Raw genomic sequence first — 26,977 nt, 5'->3', positions numbered from 1 at the left:
TTTGTTGTGCTTGTTTTAAGTTTCCTGTAGGAATAGATCTTTTTTTTTTTTTTTTTCAGGTTGCAAAGCAGTTTAATATGATTTTTGCAAAATTTACATGTATGGGTAAGAAAATATCTAGAAGCCTTTATACCAAAGTTTGAATAGTGATCATCTGAAGGGTGGGATGTCTATGACCACAAAAAGCATTTTTTAAGTACACAGTGAATGACATGCAATTTATTGATCTAGAATCAACAAATTAATTCAAGAGATTCCTAATGTGGTTCTAAATACTTCAGTTGGAATAAAACAGTATGCATAATAACAAGGAATTATATCTATATAATTCCCTTCTGTCTCCAAACATCCTAACACATGCTACCTTACTTAATCCTCACAACAACCAAGTGGGCACAGCTATTTCTCTTCCTATTTATAGATGAAGAATTCAGTGCTCAGAGACTAGGACCCAGCTCTGCATCTGTTACCAGTATAAATACCTGTCCCCTGGGTCTCAATGTCTACACCCACACAAGGGAAGGGGCATTAACAATTACCCCCATCTCCACACTACAAAACAGAATCAAGCCTAAATTTACATTTAGTTTTGATTAGGTATGGACTGGGAAGTTTTAATCAGAAACTCATTAAAGTTACAAGGCTACTATATTTATTTATTTATTTACTCACTCACTCACTCCTTTGGTACCATGGATTGAACCCAGGGGCACTATCACTGAGCTACATCCCCAATTCTTTTTATTTTTTCTTTTAAGGCAAGTTCTCACTCAATTACTGATAAGTTGCCAAGTTTGGCCTCAAACTTGCCATCCTCCTGCCTCAGCCTCCCAAGTTGCTGGGATTATAGACATGTGCCCACAAACCTGGCACTGAGGCTACTTTAATACACTTATGTCTGCATTAGTGGAGTGCACACCTACCCATATACATGTGCGATCTAACTCCCCCATTAATGTATTTTTGCCTTATACTTTATTACCCATATCTGAAAAATGCTGAAGAATCACAATGAAATACAATTCTATTCTCTAACCTCAACATTTCCTGAAATCAACTTACCAGTCACTGACCTAAACATAGAATACTGACCCATAATACATGATATTCTCAGAAATAAAAGCAAAGTGTAAGTTTGTATCAGAATGTGGTCCCCAGCTGGCCACCACTGAAATCCCCAGGAGTACTTATTAAAAACACAATCCCCTGGGATCCTATCTGAGCTCTACTGATTAAGACTATCTAGAACTTAGGACCCTAGTAGCAGCATTTCAACAACACCTGAGTAACCCCTTGTGTGAGACTCACTGACAGAAATGGATAATCACAGGAGGGGAGTGAGAAGCTGTTGGAAAGCTGCCTGTGTACAAGACTTGTGTCACATCCACCAGTTATCTCTATGAGGTATGGGGCTGACAGCAATTTTAGGGCATTCCCTTATTGCTTACTCTTGTCCGAACAACCCAGGTAAGAAATAACACCTAAGAAGAGTTCAGCTCACAAACTGCTGTGTAGTCCTCTGCTCTTAGTGAAACAGCTTTTTGCCTTTGTATATAACAGCTAAGTGTCCAGCCAGCAGAGTTGGAATTCAATCCAATTATTGGAAATCTCCGTAAAGAGCTCTGGTGATTAACCTGAACCTCACCTAGGAGACAGCACCAACTGCAGTCTGAAGGCATCTCAGTGCATTCACCTAAATTATTTACCAGGCAAACAGCCACTGAGATGCTATATCCAATGTGCTGGGACCATCGGGTACACTACACACATACTAATGCCAGTAACTACAAAGAAACTAAATGGAGTTTCAGGAGGGAAGACTCCTCCCCTGGACGCCCAAAACTCCATCCACATCAGCTATTTCTCCCACACCATTGTCCGCATGTTTCTAATTGAACTGAAAGAGGAAAAGTTCATGGAGCCCAGGATCATCTGCCTGGTCCGTGCCACTGAAGGTAGGACCTATGTTGAAACACCAGAAGACGTGTATCTGCCAGCGGGACTGAAATGTCTTATCTTGAGGACACCACTGCTTCCTTCGACCTGCTATCCTAATGGATGAGGCAGTTTATTCCTTTGGTCTTGATGGCCGTCTCGATGTTCAGAGCATCCCACTCAGCATCGAAATTGGTGTAGGCTTTGACCGAACCATAGGCGCTTCGGGGTGTAGAGTGATCACCCTCCAAGCTGAGCTTGCACAGGATTTCATGAACAGTAGACATTTTGAAAGAAACTGGGCCGGGCGCCCAGAGCTGCGAGCGTCCCCAGATGCCGAGCCAAGGAATAGATCTTGATTTACCCATTCCGTTCCTGCTTATGGTCTTTGGGCTTTTCCCAAGTTACAGAACATAGACAAAGCTGCAGTGATCTCATTTTGCTAGAGTCTCTCTGTGCCCTTTAGAAGGCATGTGCCCAGGGATGAAACTGCTGGGTTTGGGTCTAGAAGATGTTCCTGCTTTAGAAAATCATGCCAGTCTTCCAGGTGTAAATTTATATTCCCAGAGCCAGAAAAAGATTCTTTTTTATTTTACATGGAAATATTTCCCTGTCCTCCCCACACCATCATTCCCCATTTCCTTCTCCCTACCATGCTTGGCCCAGCCAAGCCCTGCAACAAGGGAGCCAAGCAGAAGCTCAGACTCAGGCTACCCTAAGAAACCTAAAGTACTTTTGTGCATATAGTTAACAAGTGATCCTGGTCTCTAGGAACAGAAAGAGCCTGGCCACATCAGATCATGGCTATGAACAGGAGGCTGCAACCAGGAACAGGCCTTTGCTGACGGAAATGGTAAGCTGGTAGCGTCAGCTCTGTGTGGCGGAATAGGGCAAGGTGAGCTAAAGAAGTACACAGTCTCTGTAACTCTATTCTTCATTTGCTTTTCTGCTCTTGCTCTCAGAGCTGGTCCTGGAAGAGGGGACATCCCTCTAAACACTGCTGGCCAGTCTTCTAGTTGGAGGCATGTGTCTGGCCACTGCTCAGACTCACTGTTCTCACTGCCACAGGAAGGTGTCCAACTTGGCCTGGGAGGGAGGATGTATGGTCCTTGCCCTCACTCTCTGCTTAGCCTTGGTCTTGGGCTTAACAGGCATTGGACGAATCATGGCTGTGTCAGTCTGGAGGAGATGTCAAGGAAGAGGCCTGGAAAAGGGACTGGAATGTAAGGCAGAAAAGTCTCAGATCTGGGGGCAGGCAGTTCTGCTACACTGAGCAAGGTTCAGCTCTATACACCTGAGGCTGCAGGCACTGGTGGTTTGGGGTACAGATAAGGCATAGTGTGAGCTCTATAGTTCAGCATAGCCCACTGCTACAGAACAAGGATACAGGTTGTATGAATTTTGTCCGGCCTCCAAGGCCATCGAAGCCTGTTCTTACCTAGGGCAGAAAGAAGAGGTGAGTAGGACAGGCTAATGGGTTAAGAGGCGGGCTACCTCACTTCAACACTAAGACAACTGGCACCTACCACTTGTGAAAAGTCAAACTTACCACATCTGTGCTGCAATAGGACTCTGCCATGGTCCTCTTTGGCTGTTTCTGGCCCAGAACAGCATTCCGGATAAAAATAGGGAAGGCACCAGCCAGGTCCTCATCTGGCTCTCTTGCACAATGTTGGCCACCCAGTGAGAGCTGGGATTTCTGCAGGGGAGACCCCAGTACTAGATTTAAAGAGCCAGATGGCAGCAAAGGAGGGAGGGTAATGGTGGTGGATAAGGTCGAGATCCTCTGATGCCTCATCAGGAGGCAGAGAGGATAATGAGCAGGGTCCCAAGGTTGACTCTGAGGTATCTCATTGCTAGACCAGGAGAGAAACCTCTGATGGGACTATTCTTCCAGAAATCCAGCTTGTATACCCAGTCCTGGAAAGGGCTGGATAGTGAATCCCATACTTCTTTTGGGAAGCCCTTACCTGCTTGGGACCTCTAGGCATCTTCTTGAGAATGTCTTGAACAGGAGAGCTATAAGCGTGGGACATGAAGGCAAGGGGCAGGTTAGCAAAACACTAGGACCAAGTTTAGTACATGTCCCTAAAAGGATTCACAATGTAGCACAGCTGCTGTCAGGCTGTGTTCTGGGCAAGGTACCTCAGTGGTCTCCACCCCAAGTGCAGGTCTATGAACAGCTGGACAGATAAGAGGCAGAGTCAAGGTAGATTGGACCTATGCCAATAATGTGAATTGATTCCAATGCTTCTTAAGTCCTTGGGCATCTCACCATGTTCCAAGTTCTACATGGGTCTGGGAAGCCCAACCAATTCACCACTCACTGTAGGAAGTCCAGTCATGCCCTGATAGAGGTAGAAGGCATCTAAGGAGCTCCGGCCTAGTTCTGTCTTCCCAGAGATGGGGACACTACTTCCATGAGACCCTCTACAAGTTAGCCTCTCAGTAAGATCTTCAGTAAGACAGCACACAAAGTATTCTCAGAACATAGATTTCCTAAAGAATCTGTAGAGGAAGGGTCTGGGGCAGAATAGAGCATGGCTTCACACAGGTCCTCATGTCTGCCCCAGTGGACTACTCTCTTGTGGGGTGAGGTCCTAGTTCCATCATTTGAGATGGTCTCATCTCAAGTCTCAAATGGAAGAGGAAGTTGAGTCTTTTGCCTAGGAGTCTGGTAGGCAGGCATTGGGAGATACTGGGAGCACTCAACCCAACACTACCAGTCCAGACCTGCCCTTCTGGGACCTCTGCATCCTCTCTAACTCACATTCTAACACCTTGCCTTGAAGGATGATGATAAGGGTTAACAAGATGAGCAAGAAAGGCTTTGCCAGGGAAGAAGAGGCAGCTAGAACCAAAGTCACAGCAAAGTCTCATCAACCACTCAAAGCGATCAGGGTAGGATCTAAAGAGATGTCTTAGTTCTTAGTTGTTTCCCTCCAGGTCATGTAAACTGCTAAGGACTACCACTCACTGTGTCTTCTCAAGGCAGAGCCTCTTGGAGTGGCCATGCTGGGATTTGGAGGGCTGGGATTGAGGGGTATCCACATCAAAGGTAGCATCGAGGTCAATATCATCACTGAAGGATGGCTGGCGGAGCTTCAGGTTCAGCATCTCCACAGGAGCTGGGCTGAAAGCACAGATAATCTAGTTACTTGGAACCACAGCCCCTTAAAGCATCAGACAGTTCAAATCCAAAGACCTGGAACCCACTTCTGACTCAGGATCACCCCCAAGGAAGCCCTAAACTCTACAGAATAAACAACTTGGCTCAGTCCTTCACATAGGCTTGGGACTACTGAAAGTCTAGAAGACAGAAGTAAGCAGGTAAAACCCAAATGAATAAACAACAAACTACTGCCCTTTCACTATGCAGCCTCATTTCTCAGAATGCAGTGCAAGGAGCCAGTCAGAGACATCATCACAGACTGATGTAGAGGGCAATGCTCCCTAGCTCCCCATGATGTTGCTACTTATCACAGCAAATGGTACCCTAGGGGCTGGCACTTCCAGACCTTAAATATGATGGCATGAAAGTAGTATTTCTTGAAAGTGCTTTTAATATATGGGAAAACATTCATATGTTAAATTTAAAAAGCAGGGGCTGGGGATATAGCTCAGTTGATAGAGTGCTTGCCTTGCATGCGCAAGGCCCTGGGTTCAATCCTCAGCATCACACACACACACACACACACACACACACACACACACACACCCTGGGTTCAATCCTCAGCATCACACACACACACACACACACACACAAACGCACATGCACACAAAAAAAAGATTAAACAGCAACACAAAATTCTGTTTAGTGCAATGCAATCACATGATTTGGCACACATCCACCCCACCACCACCTCATGCAGAAAAAGATTGGAAGGAAATGTACCACAAAGCCAATAGTAACTACCCCCTGTAATAACTTCACTTTTTCTGAATTTTTGATTTGTATGATATTACTTTTGTAATTGGTGTGGTGATGGTGGGGTTTCCCTTACAAAACTATAGCTAACAGGATTTTTCTAGCCCATTCAGATCTGGCAGGGCTCTCCAGTTTCTATGGTATGAGAACCCTGGGGAATGGCAGGGGCAACTCTAAGGATATCCTTGCTCTTTCCTTCTTTCAGGAACCATTCAGGGCTGCACCACAGTCCCAGTTCCACTCACTGTGCAGATCAGAGGAAAGGGAGCTACCTGCATGGATCTGAATGGAGAAGCAATCTGGAAAGCCTGGACAACTTCCTTTCCCTGGCCAGCCCTCTAGAAGTTCTACTCTCCTGTTTGCATGCAAGTGGAAATGAAGATGGCACAAACCCACCTGAAACCAACTCTACACTGGTTGCTTTATTTCCCCTTCCAGAACCACAAAAGAAAGCAACAGCCAGGACTACTCATGTCCACTATGTAGTAACTATTATTCTGCTACCATTTACTAACTCGGTAAAGGTTAGGAGAGGTGAATTCAACAGGCAGACCCAGTCTGGTGAGGTGCAGACATTTTACTCTCTAGGAGGATTAAGACAGTACCTCTTTTTCTTTTTTTTTTTTTTTTTTGTGGTGCTGGGGATTGAACCCAGGGCCTTATGCCTATGAGGCAAGTACTCTACCAACTGAGTTACATCCCCAGTCCTAGGATCTCTTATTGTCATCCCCATAGGTCATGCTCAGTGATGCTTAAGGCACATTATTCAGTCTTGACTCAAGCCAAGTCAGTTTTCCTCGCTTGTCATTCACTAAACTAAACACAAGACTTGGGAGGTTCCTGGTGTCTCCTCTATCCCCATATCTGGCTCATAGGGACACATTTCTGGTTCTTTTAAATTATTCCCAGTATATCATTCTTTCTTTATGAGTTAGAAGTTTGTTTCCCCTTCTGTCAGTGGTCTACTTTCTTTCCTTCCCATTTTCTGTCTTAAGGAGGAAAAATCTGGGGCTTAGTAGCCCCTCCTTTACTGTTTAGGCCCTCCTAGGAGATACCATCACGCAATGGGACACTCACCTATGGCCAACTTATATGGCTTCATGTCAGGGAACTCAAGAAATGAGTAAGATACTTGAAGCCCCCTTTCCAAACCAGAGACAAGGCCCTGGGCAAATCCATTACCTGTGTGGCACAGGGTCAGTTAATATCTCCTTCATAAACTCATGGCTCCTGATAGTCCTCCACTACATGAAAGCCTCCCTAGCTGTCTCCTGCCCAGATGTCAGGAGCCCTTTGAGCCCATGAGAGGTCTTCTTACCACCCACTCTGTAGCTGGGAGGTCGCTACCTCCTAAGGACACCCTCAAATGACAGGAGCAAAGGATAGCCCTACTATGACAAATGGAATGGACAACCATCACCAGCACTGGAGCCTTCCATAAAATTCTGGGAGACAGTGCATGGCCAGGGGGATAGCAGCCAGAATTCACAAGGAGGGGGTATGAAGCATTAAGCAGGCCTGAACACTGGGGCACTGGTAGAAGGTGTAAGTTTGGCCCCAGTGGCAGGACACTAGGCAGTCAGGCAGCTAACTTGAGTCAAGAAATGGAAGATGCTGTCTCAAAGACACCAAACAAACATCCATGAACATCCATGCACAGTAATCTAGGTCAGTCAATACTGACCTAACAGTAAAGCCTTTTGCATCCTGGATTCAGCTAAGACTCACCATGATGCTGGCTCGTGGCACACTCCCCGAAAACTCTCACCCAGGCTGGGCTCCCAGGAAGCCTTTCTATTACTTACTAATCAGAGGGCCAAGGACTACTGAGCATAGGAGAGAAGTCCAAAAGGAAGATCATGATGCACAAACACTGACCTTGAGACACAGCAATGTGAAATCATAAAACAAAAATAGCACATATTATAAAAGATGTACTCAGCAAGAAAGAATGCTTGCAAATTTAAAATAGAATTATCTATTCAGTCTAAAAAAGGAAGAAATTCTGATACATGTAACAACATGGATGAACCCTGAAGACATGCTGAATGAAATTAGTTAGTCACAAAAGGACAGATATTGCATAATTCCACTTAGGTGAGGTTGAAGTGATACAGTAAAATAGTAGTTGCAGTAGCTGAGAGAGAGAGAAATGGGGAATTTGTTTAATGGGTATAGTATTTCAGTTTGGGAAGATGAAAAAGTTCTGGAGATAGATGGTAATAATGGTTGTATAGCAATGTGAATGTACTTAATGTCACAGAATTGTACTTAAAAATGGTTACAGGTAAATTTTAAGTTGTGTATATTTTATAATAAAAATATTGGTAAAGTGTTGGACATGATGGTACACTCCTGTAATCCCAGTTACTTGGGGGACTAAGACAGAAGGATCACAAGTTTGAGACCAGTAACTTAGCAAGACCCTTCTTAAAAAATAAAACAGCCTGGAGAGTATAGCTCAATGGTATAGCGCAGAGTTTAATCCCCACTGCCACCAAAACAAAAAACAAACAAAAAACCACAAACATGTAATATAGAGTTGACTTACAAAGCCCCAAAGAAATTTGGCCCCCTTGCCACCAGTCCCTCTCCTCCAAGCATACCGAGTTCAGTCATGCCTCTGTGGTACTGGGGATCGAACTCAGGGCCTTGTGCTTGCGAGGCAAGCACTCTACCAGCTGAGCTATCTCCCCAGCCCTATGCCTCAGGTCTTTACACTTGCCATCCTCTCTGCCTGAACTACTTTTCTTTCAGATCAAAAGGGTGGATGAGAATGAGTCTGTACATTGCCATATATATTGTTAAACTTCAGACTCCAGGCAGGGACAGGGTCTTTAAGGTCACTTGTAGTTATGAGAGTTTTAGCATTAGAGCAAAAAGAAAGGACAAAGCTGCCACTGAGGGGTCAACAACTACTTCTGAGAGCTCAAGGCCCTAGGAGGGGATTTAGAGTAGATTTAGAGTAGATTGTGCCAAGTTAAAAGAAGGGTTAATGCTAAATGCAACAGACCTGCTTCCCTAACTTTTATGTCCAGAAAAATACTGGAGAAAATAGAAAGTTAAGTCATACTACATGCAGGATTTAGGCCTGGCAAATGGAATGTCCTGTGGGTTTGAAAGGCAAGGGAGACAAGAACTGTCCTCCCTGTACCAACATGGGCTATAGGTCCTGACATGAAGCTTATTCAGAGTAATGGAGGTTCATCCCCATCTGGGAGATCCAGATCAGATTCCATTACGTAGTGTGGAGCTGGCAGCCTCTGGGCTTAACCATCAAAATTCCAACCTCATCTATCTCATAGGAACACAAGCTCCAAGAGGATAGGGAGGATCTGGCATGTAGCAGGCACTCAATAAGGACCTATTACAGGAGTCCAGGCCTCAGAGGAGCTTGAGGTGGTAAAGAAAGTACACAAAGTCCCTAGGTATCTAGAGGCAGTCTGTGTGCTTGCTTTTCTCTAGCTATGAATGCTAAACACAGAAGGCAAGTGCATGGCAACACCCTGAGGTCCATAGTATGGAAGCCAGAGAGAACACATTAGGAATTTGCAGCCGTTTGTGATATCCTAAGGGAGGGTTTTATACCCACTGCCTTGAGGTGGCTTTGGTTCCAAAGGTTTATCCACATCACATGGTCTCTGAGATTATAAATTGAGGGTAGATACTATACCTACTAAGCTCCTGATGGGGCCCTTGTGTTCTCTGGGGCATCTAAGGAGGCATGCTCAATGACTGAGGGTAAGATAGGGAGGAAGGACCAAAAATAGCCTAGTTTGTCTAAACCTACCCCATGATGGATCTCATGACAACTCATATGCCTACCATACTCCCACAGCCCTTTCTCAATCCAATCTAAATGGAGGCTGGCAGGTAGGTAAGCAGTTCTGGTTCCAGGCAGACTGAGGTAAGAAAGGGAGAACAAGATTAAGGATTTGAAGTACAAGAACACAGGAATTTGGCCTGTGCATTCACTCTCCTATGCAGATGCAGACTATGTACTATGGGATGGGGTGTACATGTAAGAAAATTGGTGATGAGGAGCACAGATTAACAGTGGATCTTGGTCTATTCAGAGATATGTAGTACACATTGAGTATGATTCTAGAGCATCTCTGTGGTCCATGGCATCTGGCACAGCATGTGAAGAAGTGCTACCTGGCATAGGAGGGTAAATTTATTCCTGCTAAGGAAACTAAGGCAGGCTGTTCAGGGCAGCTGACTCATTAGCGTGGATGAGTTGAATAAAGCAAAGGCATAGAGGCAGGAAGGAAGATGTGTCCTAATATTGTTCACAGTGTGATTTGGCTAAAGTCTAATGACTCACTGTAGTGTACAAGGCCAGCTCCAAGAGTGTCCCAAGGCCCATCTTGGCAGTGTATGGGCATATAGCAAAGGGGATGATATCCAGGATTATTTCAGGGAAAATTCTTTGGTGCCAACATGCTAAGCAGACAGGAGGAGCAAAAAGATGGGTCACTGGGGCTGGGGTTGTGGCTCAGTGGTAGAGTGTTTGTCTAGCATGTGTGAGGTACTGGGTTCAATTCTCAGCACCATATATAAATAAATGAATAAAATAAAGGTCTATCAACATCCATAAAAAAAAAAAAAAAGAAAAAGAAAAAGAAATGGGTCAAAAGCCTCACATGGAGGTAGTGCAAAGCAAAGAGTCAGAAGGCACCATACAGGCTAGTAGATAGGCAGGTACTAGCAAGTGATTGGCAGAGGGAGCATTTTGATTTGCTAAAGGACAGTGAAAAATGGCTCAAATAAAACATTGGGTCACTGACAGAAGTTTTCTATCTGGCTCCCTGGATAGAGTCCTTTTACAGGCAGGAGATAGTCCTGAAAATGCTCTCAGCTTCTATTTCTGTGTAACACTCAGGGGAAAGAATGAATGTCCACTCCTGGCAGGGACGCCAATCCCTCTGCCTCTTGGCTCCCTCTGCTGGCAGCTTTAAGGCACACATTCCTGGGACCAGAGGGAGATTATTTCAGCGTGGTTTCAAGTTTGCTTCAGAATTTGGGGCAGACAGATATATAAAGAGAGCTAGTCCATAAACAGGGTGCCCCAAGACAGTCAGTGCTCCTGTTCATTCTCAGGCTATCCCTAGCTTCTCTCCAGCATTCCCTGGTCTTTCCTTGTCAGAGTCCAAAATTTGTCTCAAACTGCTTTCCTGCCAAATCTTGGCTGGCTCCTAGGGCAGGAAGTTCACAAACTGCAAATCCACACAGACCACCCACCCTACCAGAGCCATGAGTAGTGAAGACTCTTCTCATGGTGTTCTCTGAGCTTGTGATCCCTGCACCACCCCAGGGGAGTCCACAAACCTCTCTAAAACCAGGCGGTTGACAGTCTCACTGGCCACTGGTGGCAGGTTCAAAGTTTCCTGCAACATCATTAGCTTCTTTTTCAAGCTCTTTGAAAAGGAAGAGAAGAATGTGAGAGAAAAGCTGAGGCAACGAGTCCAGAGATAACACAGAGGATAAGCAGCATGCATGAAGGGCACTGGGAATAGGGCAGGGCCTGAAACTCAAACACCCTCTCTCCGGTAAAGCCTCTTTTCTGGTGATTAAGAATCTCAGAGAAGTAGGATTATGAGGGAAGATGCATGGGGCTATTTGCCCTCTGCCCAGGAGGCCCAGGGTATAGACCACAGTCTGACCACTGCCTGACCCAGGAAGACGCAGGGAGTTCAGAACCATTACCACTGACTGATACACATGTTCTTGGGCAGAAAACAGTCCAGTCTTTCTCTTTCTTTCTTTCTTATTTTAAAATTTTGTTCTAATTAGTTACACATGACATTAGAATGTATTTTGACACATCATACATAAATGGAGTATAACTTCTCATTCTTCTGGGTGTACATGATATAGTCATATGGATCATGTAATCATATATGCACATAAGGTAATAATGTCCGATTCATTCTACTATTGTTCTACCTACATGTCCTCTCTCCTCCCTTCACTCCCCTCCCAGTCTTGCTCTTAAAGGACACATAAACCATCCCTCATTCTCATCAGGCCAGGAAGGCCCCACCGTGATTTCCTTGTCAGCATTCTCTAAGTCCTTCTGGGCCGATCTCAGCTCCAACTTGGCCTTATCCAATTCAGAGTAGACTGTCTGCAACTACAAGAAAGAACAGGGAGTAAAGGACAAGCCAAGTGAAGGCCATATGCCTTGTCCCCACCTGCCACTACCTAGTCAGGGTAGCTTAGGGTCCAGAAGAAACCAGAGATACGAAGGGAGACCTCAGAACTCTGTCTGTGTGGGGTTAACGAGGAGCAAAGTCTGCTCTCTACACATTGAACCCTGTGGATGCACCATGCCAGAAGTGAAAGCAGCTGTCCCAGGAGCCCTTCCACTCTGGGTCTGGTATAAAAATAAGTCTCTGAAGCTGTCACAATCAGGGTTTGTACACAAAGCTACAGAAAATCAGTGTTCAGTCTCCTGAAACCATTCACCAGCCTCATGGAGTCAATTGTGCTGTCAGGTCAGATAGTCTGGCTCAGGAGTCTTGAGCAAGCATGACAAAAAGAGTTCCCTGCACTCTGCTCAGTTACCTTGCTTCTGGAAGAGACCAAATCCTTCCTCAGCTTGTCAGCCAACTCCCCCGAAGCCTTCCGTGCGTCTTTCAGATTCTCATACTCTCTGCAAAGTGATGGTAGAAAGAGATACCAGAACAGAACACTCTGCCAGTTAGAATGAGTCACAACACCAACCTAACACAAGTCCTTGCCCAACCGCTCAGTTCATTCTCATTTCTTCTTTGACATCCGAGTCCAGCAGGAGCCAGGTGGCCCTGTGGAGGGTCCTGCATTGAATGCAAGGAGCCTGGTGACATGGTTCCCTGCCTGGTCTGAAGGTATTTGTAATTTGAGAGGGTACGCAGGGAGTTCTGGCCTCACTAAGGGGCCCTCTATACCACTTATTCCCTATAGAAGGCATTTTGCTTTTGTGCCTGTCAACCAAGTTGCCTCCCCGCCACCAACCTTATACCACTATTGTGAAGAACAGGGGCTAAATTTCTGATCCAAGGCAGGCAGGGTCAGTCATATTACTGATGGGAAACAGACTCCAGGCTTATAGCTCTGAGAGCTATGTCAACTCCTTAAAAACAACACTTAAGCCAGGCATGGTGGCACACCCCTGTAAGCTTGGAAGGCAAAGATTTCAAGTTCAAAGCCAGTCTCAGCAACTCAGTGAGACCCTCTCTCTAAATAAAATATTAAAAAAGGTTGGGGGTTGGGGTTGTGGCTCAGTGGTAGAGCGCCCCCCCCCCACACGTTGTGAGGCCGTGGGTTCGATCCTCAGCACCACGTAAAAAAAGAACAAACAAACAAACAAAAAAAAACAAAGGTATTGTGTCTACCTACAACTAAAAATATGTATATTAAAAAAAAAAAAAAAAGGTTGGGGATATGGTTCAGTGGTTAAACACCCCGGGTTCAATCCTTGGTACCAAAAACAAAACAAAACAAAACAAAAAACACTTAAAATTCATACTCTTCTCAGTGATTCTGTGAGCCATGCCTATCACTATTTTCATGTAGGAAGATGAGGGCTCAAGAAGCCAAGAAATTGGCTCAAGGCAACTCAGCTGGTAACAGGTAGTCAGGATTCAAACCAAGGCAGCATGGCCCCAGAGCTTGCCACTTAACTCCATCTGCTTTACAAGAGATAAGCAGCAGAGGCATGGCTGGGGACCCATGGCCTAGCTCCTGATATCACTGAAAGGGGCCAGAGTACGCACTTCTTGAGAGACACACAATACACGGCCAGTTGCTCCACCGCTGATTGTCCCACACCCATGTCTCGAATCATCTCCTCCACCTCAGGCCGCTGACTCTGGAGTAGGAGCTCAATCCTGAAAAACACACCCAGCCCACAGCATTTGAAATCTGGAGGCTGATGCTTCGTCTGCCTTCCTTTGCTGCTGTTGCTATGGCAATAGCCTGGGCTGCTAGGATGCTTTATCAGGTGGGTGTGCCCAAAGAAAGGCTATATAGCAGAGCTGAGCAAAGCTTCAGGGATGCTGCTGAGGAAGAGGTGCTGACAGAAGCCCTCAAGGTCAGGGATTTCATATAGAGAGGTTCCTAGAGGGAAAGACCTGCCAGGTCATCTGGCCACAGGCACAGGGCAGGAAGGAGTGTGGCAAGGGACACCATGGAAATGTGAAGAGTCCACAGGGGCCAAGAAAGATTTGTGTTCATATGTAACTGACCTGAGTCCTGCATGCCCTGTGGGGATTTGAGCCTCAGAGGTGCTACATCCTAAGAGCTATACCATCTGGAGCCCCTGGGTACAAAGAAACATTACAGGCACCGACTCTAAACTCACTTCTCCATGGTTTTCATCTTGCTCCTGAGTCGGTGGGCCTCCTCCCGTGCTTGTTTAGTCTCATCTTGCTGCTGCTCCAAGAACTTCATCTGCTTCTGAAGAGCAATCACACTCAAACATGTTGCTTGGGAGCCATGGCTAAAGTCACTGTGAGAACCATGCTCTAAAACTATGTGATATATATCTTTTGAAATTGCTGATAACCATATGTCCCCCAAATCCCAGAAAGCAAGTGGACCCCACTCTGTTTTGTGCTTTTTCTGCTAAGAGGCCCTAGGCCAGCTGTTTTCTCACCTCCCTGCCTGCTTCCTCCTGAGGTGTATCTTACTACAGTCACAACCCAATGTCAGCATATATAGACCAATAAGATCCTGTGATCTAGGTCTCATGGAGCATATTGTACAGGTAGCTAAAGAAATTCACAGCATAAACCCAGGCCTCAGCAGCAACTATGAACTGGCACAGAATAGGACAGCTGAGCCAGCAGCTGCTGGCCAGACTACCCTCAGCATGAGATCATTCCATCTCTGACCTGGGAATGCTATCACAGACTCCAGCTCTGCAGCTAGGTGATAGTTTGTTCCCTCCTATTGGCCAGGCCATGTGATCCAGTCATCCCTGAAGCAGAAGAAAGAGACCAAATATCCTGGGGCCTTGTCTGTTCACAAGGATGACTTCCTTTCCCTTTCAAATGGCATCCAGCAAGGACTGCTCCTGCCTACAAGGCCAGAATATCAATTGTGGGATCACATCAATCGCCTCATGCCCCTTGGAGAGCAAGAGGCTCACCAACCTAGGCTGATACAAAATTCATTTGGGTCTAGGCTGCTTGCTCTATAGGCTTTGATCTGCCTGGTCAGCTCAGCACAGCTGACTTCAAAGGCCCCTGCTCCTCCCTAGGATGCTGTTTGATCTGGCTCCAGAGAGCAGCCTACTCAAGGATTGGAGTGCTAATGGAAGGTTCTTCAGGCTGGCTCACCAATGGAGTGTGAGCCACTTTTGGACACACAGCCTAGCCTCCGTGAGGTCTTATTTGAGCAGCCCTTCTGTGAAGTGTTGGGAAGGTTAGGGTTAGGGTTAGGGTTAGGGTTAGGGTCATACATAAGCACACCAGTATGACTTTGTTCTTATGGACTGGATGGATATAGTATAGGAGGGTCTGGGAAGAAGTGATTTGCTTCTATATTGTGCATTGTGTAAACCAAGGCATTGACTGAGGCAGAACCAGAAAATAAGTCCAGGATAGTAAGCCTGACTAAAGGTGCACCTCCCCACCAACTCTGCCCACAGATCTTGGGGACCTACTTTGAGTGTAGAGCATAGCATCTCAGCCTTGCCTAAGGCCTTTTGCAGAGATTCCACAGTGGCGTTGCGCTCTTCCAGGGTGTCTCGCAGAGTGTCGATGATAACCTGGCTGTCCCGTTTCTCCCTTTCTGAAACAGCAGTGAAGGGTAGAGGGAGATGCCCATCTATTCATCAGAATGAGAACCAGAGCCCTTAAGCTCCTACACCTCATTCCTGAGCTAGGTAAGAGCAAGGTTTAGATCAGAAAGTTGGTTGCCCTCCTTCTCTCTCTGGCATGCACCAAATCAGACAAATTGAACTATAGCCTTCACCTAGAAAATAAGCCTTCTTTTTGCTACTTCAACTACTGGGAAAACTTCTCTGTTTTCCCATTCTTTGGGTCTGGCTGATTCATTATTCCAGAATTCAAGTAGGTCACTGTCAAATGCAGCAACTGAGTTTTCCCCTAGAGATACTCTGTCCCATCAGGTAGTCTCCCACTCCCCAGCCTGGGTCCTGGGCCAGAATTCTCAGATGGAAAGAAGAGGCTCACCTGGTCTAGGCAGACAGCTTCATTCACCTTTCTTTCCTCTCCTTTTCTGCCAGTCATAAGATCTGGCAATACTCTTGCACATATAAAGCAGAGAGTCTCTGGTTCTACCAGAAGGTTTGAGGGCTTCCTCCTAAGGTCCTCCCTCTAGTATCCAAATCAGGAGCTTTCCAGGGCCCCTGTCTCTTGAAAACTCACCTTTCTGGGAAAGCTGGGCTCTGATATTGTCCAGTTCATTCTGAAAAATAATACCCACAATAACCAACAGGAATATATTTCAGCTGGTCTCCAGATGGCCTCCCATATGGCTGTGACAGCCTCAGGATGGGACAATGAGGACTGTAGGTCCAGGAAAGCATGGAGACCCAAGCTAAGCTAACAATGGAGAGATAAACATTGCTTAACCTCTGTGTGCCTTTTAAACTATAAGTAAGATGGAGGAAAATAATCCCAGAAGCAGGGCCCCAGAACAGGGAAAGAGGTAAAATAGATACAAGGAAAGTGAAGCTAGGTCCACAGATCAGTCTCAACAGCACAGACTTTCATCACTTCCCTGACCCTGTACTAGCCTCACACTCTCTGAGTATCAGCTGCACTCACCAGGGACACAGAACAGGGATGGCCAAGGATCTTGGGCCACCACTAGTTCTTTCCACCCTGTGTCCTGCCTACTTCACAGACTACCTCCCTGTAAGCTCTAAGCTGACTTTGTGTATTACAAACATTTCAGCTGTAGGATCTAAGAGAAATCAGTAAGGCAGGGCAGCTTTGTATCACTAGATTGAGAGGATCAAGTGAACTCCTCAACGTCTTATATATGTTCCCGAGCCACAGAAGCAGTACAGAGAGCTAGGTAGAAGTGCATGCAGCTCTTATTTGGAAGTCCAGAGAATTCGGCATCCTCATAGGCAATCCTGGTTTTGCAGAACTTAAATGCCTGGCCAAGGGTCCATGGTAGTAGCTGGATGGAATCCCAGGCTAACCTTCCTTTAGATCACCTTTTTAAGTTCAACATAAGACTCAAAATTTCAGATGTGACCAATACAAAGGCCTATATTAGTGAGTGGATAAACCCCCTGTTATGAACTCTTTACCCAGGACTCCAGGGCCAGAAGCTTCTGGTTGATGGGCTGGTCAGTGTAAGCTAAAGAGCTGGGAGTAGAAATGGGGGCGGGCAGGTAGGGAAGGACATGCAGGGTATGCTTGAGAAAGGAAACTAGTCCAAGGTTGCTGCACCACCACCCATAGTCTCCTGGCTCCTTCCACACCTCAGCAGGGTATTTTCCAACCCCTTGCTATAAACTACTCAAGGTGTTGCTTCCCTGTTTCACAGATTTGGCTTTGAAACCTGGAAATAATGAAGCTGCTTCTGTTGCCTTTATCACAGAGGACATCACTTAAAACTGGGAGCAGTTGAACATGCTGGTTCAAAACATAAAAGCTCCACACTCCCAGCACAGTGAGTTTACAAGGACATTGTGACCCCCTGGGGCCATGGTCGAATGAACTCTGATCTGAAAAATATCCAGCAAATTAGCCCTCAAGGTCCGGCAATCACTTGTGAACTCTACTCTGACTTTCTCAGGAGCTTTTTGCCAAACCAGCCTCCTCATGCCCCAAGAAAGCTAAATTTTAAATTTGGAGGGGAAATAGTAGAAGTACTGGAAGGAAGCTACTTAGCCTCCCCTGCAGTGTGTTTCTACTTGGTGTGCAAATCTTGATTCCAGGGGCTTTGCCCTCTTATTACTGGGGTTTGGGGAAGACCCAGGCATCTGACTTTATACCAAATTCCCTAGGCAATTTTGAAGCACATCCAATTAGGAAACAGTGGACCCATATATCTTTCCTGACTGGGAAGTCAAAGAATTTTCTAACCTGTCACTAACTATCTAGCAGCAAAGTGGAAGGCAGGAAGGCTACAGTTCCTTCATAAGGTGAGAGGTCCTTGAGAATTACTCTGTCCTTTGGTCAGAACAGCACTGAAATTCCAAGAGGAGGTCTTACAGTCAATGGCCACCTCCCTCTTTTCAATGTATTTCTCTGATTATTGTGTCTCATCATCATTTACCCTCTGTTCTCCTCCATAACCCTATCTCTATACTCTAGGTACCTTCCCTGTGTGGGAGCAGAAAGTGAACTGCCACAGAAATCAGAGTTCAGTGGAATGATACACATTCTGGGTACCTTTAAGAATTCTGCATCCAAGACACTCTCCTCCTCCTGGGCAAGGTCAAAGAAGAGTTTATTGATAATGGTTCTCTTGCCAACCTGGATGGGAAAACAACATAGAGTATGACTGCCTTGCTGGGTCATGGGCAAGGAGGAAGGTTGTATATGAATCCAACTGCCTGCCTAACATGCATGCCAGGTCTGTTCTCAGGCCTAACTTTTCAAAGTACATCTTTTGGAATCAGAAGATCCCTTCATTCCTGCAGGTACCCCAGGATGGTACTGCTTGTTTTGTTACTGAAGTCATGTCACTATAGACACACACGATGAGTGCTCAAAAGACATTCAACTCTAGGTGCTGGGGCATTTTCTAAAGACAGGAAAAGAGTCAAATATATCCAGGTGAAGACTAGTCCAGAAAAAAGTTGTGTTCAGGAAATTAAAAAAAAAAAAAAAAAAAAAGATTGGGCCAGATGACAAGTACATCTGTCAGCTCCTGTGGGTTTAAGATAGACCTCTAGAGCAACTCAAGGGCATACATGAGACTCAACTTGCCCAAACCAGGAAGGTCAAAAAGGGTTATAGTTACTGCTCAGTTTTAGAGATCTTTCTACATTCCTGTTTCCTAGCAAGAAGACAATGTTCAGTTGATGTGGGCCCATCCCCATCTCTTACCTGGATTCGGCACTGTGGGCAAGTACGACTTGGTGCTGTCTCAAACCACTGAATTAAGCTGGAATGAAAGCAGAACGACAGATTGGTGAGCCCCAGTATGGCTGGGAATATGGGCCAGGCAGCCACCTGACTCAACTACCCCAATGCCTGCCCACATAGGAGGACAGGACTATCAGCGTTTATAACATTTCCCACAGGCCTAACGGCACTTAGACCAACTCGTCCTGTTTTTTGGTCCTGTAGTATTAGCCTGAAGCTGTTCTGCCAACCTATTGGGCCTTGACTGGGATGGAGGTGACAGTCAAAGCTCAGGGTCTTGGGCTGGGGATATAGCTCAGTTGGTAGAGTGCCTGCCCCGCAAGCACAAGGCCCTGGGTTCAATCCCCAGCACTGCAAAAAAAAAAAAAAAAAAAAGCCCAGGGTCTCTCATAGATATGGACTCTGAAAATACCCCTAGTTTAAGCTAGGATCCCAAATGCTACACTTAGATGGTACAAGTAAACAGAGGTTAGCTTTGTATCATCTGTGTGGACCATCAAAAACTTAATTCTTAAATTTATGAAGTCCTCTCTGGAAGATAATACCATCATCATAGGTATCCACTTTTGAATACCAAGTACAACATATAATCTAGGCTAACCAGGCACAGTGGAATATAACAAAAGCAAGAAGAATGAATAAGTCAACCAACTAAAAATTGTATTATGAGGCTGGGGTTGTAGCTCAGTAGCAGAGCACTTGCCTAGAATGTGTGAGGCACTGGGTTTGATCCTCAGCACCACATAAAAATAAATAAATAAAAGACATTGTGTCCATTTACGACTAAAAAATATTTTAAAAATCCTATTATGAATAAATCACAAAAATGTAACAGAGGAAAATAAATCAGACACACAAAAAAGTACATCTTGTATAATTCCATTTATACAAAGAAAAAAAGTACATTTTGTATAATTCCATTTATATAAAGGAAAAATGTAGGCAAAATTCATCTATGCTCTCAAGATAGTGGTTACCTTTATGTGGGAAATGTAAGGAGGGTTGGGTTGGTAGGAGTAACTGGAAGAGTATACAAAGAGGTTTCTAGCACTGATAATATTAGGCTTTCCTTCCTTTCTTCTTCTTCTATTTTTTTTTTTTAATTTGTTTTCAGTGCTAGGGATGATCAAATTCAAATTCAGCACATACATACTAGGCAAATGTTCTACCACTGAGTTTCATCCCAACCTTGTTTCTGGATCCAAATTCTGGCTATGTGAATGTTTTCAGTTTGTGAAAATACTGCAGGTCATATGCTTATTATATGTGTACTTTTCTATATTATACTTCAATAAAAAAGGTTGTAAAAGTAAATAGGCATGTAGGAAAAAAGCACATGCCCACAGACTTCGGGGCACAGACACAGACCAAACATTTTTTGCTTAAAAAATAAGAAACTAAAAGATGACATAGTAAAAATTTTCACATTTTATTTGGTTATTGTTTATTTATTTTTTTCCCCATTGACATAGCAAAATTGCAAAAGGATCAAACAAAGCCAGATATGATAGCACATGCATGTAGTCCCAGCTACTTGGATGCTGAGGCAGGAAGATTTCTTGAGTTCACAAGTTTGAGGTCAGCCTGGGAAACACAGCAAGACTCCATTTCAACAACAGAACAAAAAGAACAACTGAGCAGACACTTCATAGAAGATATACAATCAATCATCAAATATATGAAAAATGTTCAACGTCTCCAGCAATTAGAGAAATGCAAATCAAAACTACTCTCAGAGCCAGGCTCAGTGGTGCATGCCTATAATCCCAGCAGCTCGGGAGGTTGAGGCAAGAGGATCAAAAGTTCAAAGCCAGCCTCAGCAAAAGCAAATTGCTAAGCAATTCAGTGAGAGTCTGTCTCTAAATAAAATACAGGGCTGGGGAGATAGCTCAGTCAGTAGAGTACTTGCCTTGTAAGCACAGGCCCTGGGTTCAATCCCCAGCACCCAAATAAAATAAAATAAAATACAAAATAGGGCTGGTAATGTGGCTCAGTGGTCGAGTGCCCCTGAGTTTAATCCCCATTACAAAAACAAAACAAAACAAAAAACCCCAACTACTCTAAGATTTCATCTCACCCCAGTCAGAATGCAAATATCAAGAACACAAGCAATAATAAGTGTTGACAAGGATTGGGGGTAAAGGTACACTCATACATTGCTGGTGGGGCTGCAAATTGGTACAACCACTGTGGAAAGCAGTATGGAGATTCCTCAGAAAACCTGAAATGGAACCACCATTTGACCCAACTATCCTACTCCTCAGTCTATACCCAAACGACTTAAAATCAGCATACCGCAGGGCTGGGGTTGTAGAGCACTTGCCTAGCATGTATGCGACACTGAATTTGATCCTTAGCATCACATATTAAAAAAAAAAAAAAACAGTATACTACAGTGACACAGCCACAACAATGTTTACAGCAGTTCAATTCACAATATCTAAACTGTGGAACCAACCTAGATGCCTTCCAACAGATAAATGGATAAAGAAACTGGTATATACACACAATGAAATATTATTCAGCCTTAAAGAAGAATGAAATTATGGCATTTGCCAGTAAATGGATGGAACTGGAGAATATCAAGCTAAGCAAAATAAGCCAATCCTAAAAAACCAAAGGCCAAATGTTTTCTCTAATATGTGGATGCTGATCCATAATGGGGGTGGGGTAAGGGAAGAATGGAGGATCTTTGGATGAGGCAGAGGGGAGTGAGGGGAGGGGAGGAGATATGGGGATGGGAAAGATGGTAGAATGAGACAGACTTTATTACCCTATGTACATGTATGATTGCATGAATGGTGTGACTCTGCAGAGATATGAAAAATTGTGCTCCATTTGTGTACAATGAGTTGAAATGCATTCTGCTGTCATGTATAACTAATTAGAACAAATAATAAAACAACAAAAAAGGAACAAAAAGAACCAAATGGAAATTCTAAAACTGAAAACCAGCCAAAACTTGTAAGTCAATGAGTGGGTTTAATAGCAGTTTAAACAAAGCTGAAGAATTAGTATACTGAAAGATAAGTCAGAATAAATCTTAAGAATTAAAGATAAGAAAATATAGAGATGATAAGAGACATAGAAGATACTCAGAGAAGCTCTAATAAATGTGTAAATGAAAGTTCTAGAAAGAAAATGGTAAGAACACTACCAGCAGCACCACCAAAATGTTCATTCGCATCCCAACCCCTAAAACCTGTGAATGTTACCTTACTGTAGCAAGAGGAAATTTGAAGATGTGATTAAGTTAAGGATCTTGAGAAGGGAAGGTTTTTTTTTTTTTTTTTTTTAAACCAGGAATTGAACCCAGGGTTGCTTAACCACTGAGCCATTTCCCCAGCCCTCTTTTTACATTTTATGTAGAGACAGGGTCTCACTGAGTTGCTTCAGTCCTCACTAAGTTGCTGAGGCTGGCTTTGAACTCTCGATCCTCCTGCCTCAGCCTCCTGGGATTATAGGGCTGCATCACCTGATGCAGGGTTTTTGTTTGTTTTGTTTTTGTGGTGCTGGGGACTGAACCCAGGACCTCACACATGATAGGTAAGTGCTCTATCACTGAACTGTACCCCCATCTCTGAGGTAGGGTAAATATCACAAGGACCCTTATAAGAGTAAGGCAGGAGTATCAGAGTCATTTAGGCTCTTCCATTTAAAGAACAGAAAGTCAACAAATAAACAACCTAACATTGCATCTCAAAACCCTAGGAAAAGAAGAACAAATCAACATCAAAAGGTTTGATGGTGTAATGCTATGAACTTCTGAAGATGGCAAAAAGGGCCATGAACCAAGGAAGGCACTCCTTCTCATGCCTAGGGTTTAACCCAGTAAGACCTAATGTAAGACTTCTGACCTCAAGAACTATAATATAATAAATCTGTGTTGTTTTAAGCAACTAAGTTTATGATAAATTGTTATAGCATGGGAGAAGCCCTAGGTTTAACCCACAGCACCACAAAAAATAAATAAATAAATAAAAGAAAATAGAAAAAAGAAATTCTGACACATGCTACAATTAACATGGATGAACTATGAAGACATTATGCTAAAAGAAGTAAGTCTGTCACAAAAGAGTAAATATAATACAATTCCACTTAAATGAAGTACTTAGAGAAGTCAAAGTTACAAAGTAGAAAGGTGATTATCACAGCTTTGGGAAGGAGAACAATTGGGAATTACTGTTTAAGGGATATAGTAGTTCAATTTGGAAAAATGAAAAGTTTTTTTAAAATAGTGGTCATCAATGAGCAAATATACTTCCTTCTCAGCAGCACACCGATCCTTCTCTAAAATAGATCATATCTTATGCCGTGAAGCAACTCTTAGCAAATACAAAAAAACAGAGACAATACCCTGCATTCTATCAGATCACAGTGGAATAAAATTAGGAATCAACCATAAAATAAAAAAAATAGAAGCTACTCTAACACCTGGAGACTAAATAATACACTACTGAATGACGAATGGATAGCAGAAGAAATTAGGGATGAAATAAAAAAAAAATTAGAGGTAAATGAGAATAGTAATACAACATCAAAATCTGTGGGAGGCTATGAAGGCAGTGCTAAGAGGAAAGTTCACTGCATTGAGCTCTTTCATTTAAAGAACAGGAAGTCAACAAATAAACAACCTAACATTGCATCTCAAAGCCCTAGGAAAAGAAGAACAAATCAACATCAAAAGCAACAGAAGACAGGAAATAATTAAAATCAGAACTGAAATCAATGAAACCTACATTAACAAGCCCTTTTATTTCTTCAAGATAGAAACTTGACAGGTTTCTGGCCGCCCAAATGGTTTTGTTGTGGTTTGCCTGATGGCTTGATTGATTATATCCAGAATCAGCTCTTTAGCCAGATACCCCAATTTATTCACCATGCCAGTGAGACCCTGTCTCTAAATAAAATACAAAATAGGGCTGGGAATGTGGCTCAGTGGTTGAATGTTCCTGAGTTCAATACCTGGTACCAAAAAGAAAAAAGAAAAAGAAAAGGAAAAAGCCTACCAATTAAGAAAAGTCCAGGACTAGACAGATTCTCAGCCTAGTTCTAGAAAACCTTCAAAGAAGAATTAACACCAATACTCCTCAAATTATTCCATGAAATAGAAAAAGCTACTATCACCCTGATACCAAAACCAGACAAAGGTACATCAAGGAAAGAAAACTTCAGACCAAAATCTTTGATGAACACAGATGCAAAAATTCTCAATAAAATTCTGGCAAATTGCTGGCACAGTGGTGCATGCCTGTAATTCCAGTGGCTTGGGAGACTGAGATAGGAGGATTGTGAGTTCAAAGTCAGCCTCAGCAAAAGCAAGGTGCTAGGCAACTCGGTGAGACCCTGTCTCTAAATAAAATACAAAATAGGGCTGGAGATGTGGTTTAGTGGTTAAGCATCCCTGGGTTCAATCTCTGGTATCAGAAAAAAATAAATAAATAAAAACTATCTGAACCATCTTTACAACTTGTCTGTAAATAAAAAATTATTGAAAATAAAAAAATTATTTTAAAATACACAGAAGTTGGGTTCAGTGGTGCATACCTGTAGTCCCAGCTATTTATGAGGCTAAGGCAGAATGATCACTTGAGCTCAAGAGTTTGAGGTCAGCTTAGTCAACATAGCAAGACCGTGCCTCTAAGAAGAAAAATTTCATCAAAAATTCATAGAATTAAAATAGTCAAATAACAATAATGTAGATAAGTGTTAGTATTCTAAGCTCTGAGTTACCTGGGAAAATGAAAAAGGAGTTGATTAATTTTGAAATTCGGTAAGGATATATATAGTATAATCACTAAAAGAATGGAAATGGGGTATATATCTTCCAAACTCATTCAGGGGAAAAAAAGGAGTAATACAAAGTATGTAACCAATTCAAATCAAACCAAGAAAGAAGTGAATAGGAAACAACAGGCAGGACAAAAGAGAGAACACCAATATGATAGACTTAATTTCCATTTCATAATTTTCATCAGTAATTGCATTATTATAATTATCATTATTTTTCTTTCGCTTTTTGTTTCTGGGGATTGAACAATGGTGTGTGTGTATGGGGGGGTTCCTACCACCAAGCTACATCTCCAGCCCTTTTTATTATTTTTAAAATTCTGAGACAGGGCCTCACTAAGTTGTCTAGCCTTGAACTTGTGCTCCTCCTGTGTCAGTCTCCCTAGTTGCCCCTGCACCCCAACTGCAACATTTTAAGTAGACTAAATGGCCCAGTTAAATACAAAGATTATCAGACAAGATTTTCAAAAGTCCAACTTTGAAACAACTTAAATGTTGTTTTCACATGTAAAACAGGAAAACACAGAAAAGAGTAAAGTGAAAAGTTAGAAAACGGAGAATAAAACAGTAAATAAAATATTTTAAGAAGTGAACTTTGGTTTCTAACCAAACAATGGTTCTCTCAGCATGGGGCTCAGGCGATCAGCAACCTTGTTTTGAGCAATGCTTTGCAAGTAAGGGGCACCCAGTAGCTATCAGGGTGTTGCCTGGCTACCCTGCTTCCTGAGGCATTTTGCACCTCAAATCCCCTGTGACTATTACTACCTGCCATTCCCAGGGGTCACTGACTTATCGTTTTTGCTGGAAGCTCCAAACAAGCCTGTCTACAGTTGCTAGCAGAATCTTTCCCCTCCAACTGTACACGTAACAAAATGGACCTACATAGTCAGCAGGACAATTGACAGGGAAGCACCTCCTTGCCTGTCGGGTTTGCTGGCATGGTAAATAAATTGGGGTATCTGGCTAAAGAGCTGATTCTGGATATAATCAATCAAGCCATCAGGCAAACCACAACAAAACCATTTGGGCGGCCAGAAACCTGTCAAGTTTCTATCTTGAAGAAATAAAAGGGCTTGTTAATGTAGTGAAAGCTCAATTCTGCCCAGGATAGTTCTGAAATCACATCTCTTTGCACAAGCGATCATGGAAGCCCCTACTCTCTTCACTACATCAGTTCTGTCCCCCTGGGCTTGGTTCAGTTATCACCTCCACCTGACCCACTTCAGCTCTGGTCAGGAAGCTCCTGCGGAGTTCGGTCTGTTGAGGTCCTCACCGCCCGTCTGGGCTTTGAGGATGGGTTGTCTGGAGGTCCGACACCCCAGGGCCTCAGAGCAGTACCAGGGCAAGCGTGGGCCCCTACTCCGCTGTCACTCACCATTGCAGGTGGAAGGTGTGTCCACAGTGGATAGCCGCCACGTCGCGGGAATGGTCGAAGAAATCCGAGCAGATAGTGCACAGCGCACGGATAGGCATGCTGGCTGGACTCAAGTGGCCCAGATAGCCAAGGAAACTGCAATAGGTCCAACTTCGTAGCCGCACCCCCGGGTCTCCACTCGCTTCAAATTTGGCTCCACTGCGCGACTTCCGGGAGGAAGCCGGAAATAACGACACCGAACCCGGAACGAAGCATGAATATTTGGCTCTGATTGGATTAACCCTCGGTGGGGCGGGAGCATAGATGGGGCTTAGCGACCCAGCGGCCGTAGAGAATCCTGGGATAGAGCACGGTGGCTCTCAAGCGATTTTGGGGAAACTCCTCCAAACCTCGGGAGCAAGTACACTGCCTCGGATTGGGGCGGAAATCAGCAACTCTGCAAGGTGACCCTTCTTCCGAGCAAAGCTGGGTATTGTGGTCCCAACCTGGCGCGAAATGACCAGACCTGGGTTTCTCATCTCTCTCCTTTTAGCATTTAGAGAAAGTCAAGACTGTAGCCAGAAGGGGATGGGACGATGGTCCCAATGGGACCCCGGGTTTCTGGGCAGTGCTGGACCGTGTGCTGGCAGCTCATAGTTCCCAGACCAAAAGGATGCCCCACCCACTCAGCCTAAGGTTATGAGTGATCTTGGAAAGATGGATACATATGTCCCAACCCATCAGGACATCCCAGTAACCTCGGCTTTATCCAAGTAAGATCTAATGATCCCTGAGTTTGGAGATACTAGGACCAACACCCTAATTTAGCTCTCAGCTCCCAGGACTCCTCATGCCCGGCAATATATTAGGGTTGCAATTTTGGAGGCACAGATGCTTCGAAAACCA

At 44.0% G+C, this 26,977-nt stretch overlaps 1 protein-coding gene across 2 annotated transcripts; it reads right to left on the bottom strand.

Moving 5' to 3' along the window:
- Window positions 1–26,285, bottom strand: Traip (TRAF interacting protein). Of its 2 annotated transcripts, none has more exons than XM_047564235.1 (15): window positions 26,093–26,285; window positions 18,889–18,946; window positions 18,229–18,312; window positions 16,243–16,282; window positions 15,516–15,643; window positions 14,211–14,305; window positions 13,624–13,737; window positions 12,434–12,521; window positions 11,910–11,999; window positions 11,195–11,283; window positions 4,913–5,068; window positions 3,906–3,954; window positions 3,485–3,634; window positions 3,323–3,373; window positions 1–3,114 (listed from the first exon to the last, which is right to left on the bottom strand). In XM_047564235.1, the coding sequence occupies exons 1-15, from the start codon at window positions 26,188–26,190 to the stop codon at window positions 2,992–2,994; spliced, it is 1,413 nt and encodes a 470-aa protein (XP_047420191.1). In that variant the 5' UTR covers window positions 26,191–26,285; the 3' UTR covers window positions 1–2,991. The 2 variants fall into 2 exon arrangements, with proteins under 2 accessions (XP_047420191.1, XP_047420192.1); XM_047564236.1 differs by having other exon boundaries at window positions 14,211–14,302.
- Between the last annotated feature and the right edge of the window lie 692 nt (window positions 26,286–26,977).

Source organism: Sciurus carolinensis, chromosome 9 (genome assembly GCF_902686445.1).
Source record: "Sciurus carolinensis chromosome 9, mSciCar1.2, whole genome shotgun sequence".
Lineage (NCBI taxonomy): Eukaryota > Metazoa > Chordata > Mammalia > Rodentia > Sciuridae > Sciurus > Sciurus carolinensis.
The sequence above is the reverse complement of the archived record's forward strand: the minus strand, read 5'-3'. Positions and strand labels throughout refer to the sequence as shown.